Source organism: Lactuca serriola, chromosome 7 (genome assembly GCF_051521515.1).
Source record: "Lactuca serriola cultivar US96UC23 chromosome 7, Lser_US96UC23_V15, whole genome shotgun sequence".
Lineage (NCBI taxonomy): Eukaryota > Viridiplantae > Streptophyta > Magnoliopsida > Asterales > Asteraceae > Lactuca > Lactuca serriola.
The window spans coordinates 32,664,054-32,665,478 of NC_136414.1; the positions used below are offsets into that span (position 1 = coordinate 32,664,054).

General features: G+C 30.7%; 1 protein-coding gene across 1 annotated transcript; it reads left to right on the forward strand.

Annotated features, from left to right (window-relative positions):
• The first annotated feature begins 345 nt into the window (after window positions 1-345).
• On the forward strand, window positions 346-1,102 carry LOC145064774 (signaling peptide TAXIMIN 1-like). Its single transcript, XM_079012149.1, has 2 exons — window positions 346-615; window positions 872-1,102. The coding sequence occupies exons 1-2, from the start codon at window positions 491-493 to the stop codon at window positions 993-995; spliced, it is 249 nt and encodes an 82-aa protein (XP_078868275.1). The 5' UTR covers window positions 346-490; the 3' UTR covers window positions 996-1,102.
• Window positions 1,103-1,425: the final 323 nt, after the last annotated feature.

Sequence of the window (1,425 nt, forward strand, 5' to 3'; positions counted from 1 at the left end):
GGCAACATGTTTGGCATATTTCCCTACCTTTCGACCCATTTGATAGGGAAGGTGTTGAAATTTGTGGCTAACGGGGTCAATGTAAAAAATACCTTAAATATATATAATTGTAATAAACTTTTCTGTGTAAAAATGAAATAAGATCTAAAATGAATCACTATTAAGTATTAACATTATTTTTATACTATTTCTTAATTTTCCAAAAAAGAAAAAAGAAAATCAGTATTTAAAATCTGAAATGAATTTATATAAACGTTGTTCATTTTAATCAACAAAAATGTATTGCAGGTTGGGTGTGGAGTGTGGGGTGGGGTTGGTTGTGTATAGCTGTCAGAGTAGTTTATCTTGTTTGCTACCGTCTATTGTGTTCTCCGTCAACAAGCGTCAACGTTTCCTTAAATCAATCCTTATCTTCTTCTTCTTCTTCCTCTAAATTCCAAATTCAATTCAATCATTACATCCAGAATCAGAATCAATCTCACCAGAAGAAATGTGTTGTTGCGGCGGTGATGACGACGACTGTAGATGCAGACCGTTAGGGTTTCTCTTAGGCCTACCGTTCGCCTTCGTCGCCCTCATCCTCACTATCATCGGCGTCGTCATCTGGATCGTCGGGTAACTCTCTCTTTCTCAATTTTGTAGTGTTGTCAATAATTTTTTGAATAAATTATGAAGCGATTTTTAGATTGAACAAACGGAAATATCAACGAGAAGTCGAGTAAAGTTTTATGTTGTGATTTTTTTAAATGATTTGTGAAAGTGAAATCATAGATCGAAGAACAAGAAGTATAAACTGAAAAACAGAAAGTAAAGTTCGTAGATTGAAGAAGATGAAATGCTAAATTGTGATTTGGATTCGATATGTTTACAGGTTGATCTTGAGCTGTTTATGCCCTTGTTGTTTCTGTGTAACGGTGATCGTAGAGTTGGCGATATCGTTGATCAAAGCTCCATTCTCTGTCATGAAATGGTTTACTGAACAAATTCCTTGTTAGTTCCTTTTGTTTGGATACATGAATATGAAATCTGAATCGTTTTATCTTTTGTATAATTCTTCTCAATAATTTATATATATATATATATATATATTTTTTTTCTTGGAGTCGTATATGTATTGAAATTAATTATTACATATTAAATATTAAATAATCATAATAAGATGAATAGATGATATGTTAGTAAACATCTAATAATCCACGTATCTTGATTATTCAAGAAATTAATATGTAGAACGACTAAAAAGGGTATATTTTATTGATCTTTGAAATATCTAAATTTAATGCATAGCCTCTTATTTCTTACAAAGTATAATTTGTTTTTCTTAATAAATGTGTTAGCTAATGGGAAATATGGATATAAAGTCTCTAAAATAGGGGTTAAACATAAAACAGTTATTTAGTTTTCTCTAAAATAATTGGTTTTGTG

What these genes read in the sequence shown, in the direction of transcription:
- LOC145064774 (XM_079012149.1), top strand. Translation starts at nt 491, where the DNA reads ATGTGTTGTTGCGGCGGTGATGACGACGACTGTAGATGCAGACCGTTA. An exon ending in GTCGTCATCTGGATCGTCGG is followed by an intron (nt 616 to 871) that starts GTAACTCTCTCT and finishes ATATGTTTACAG; the next exon opens with GTTGATCTTGAGCTGTTTAT.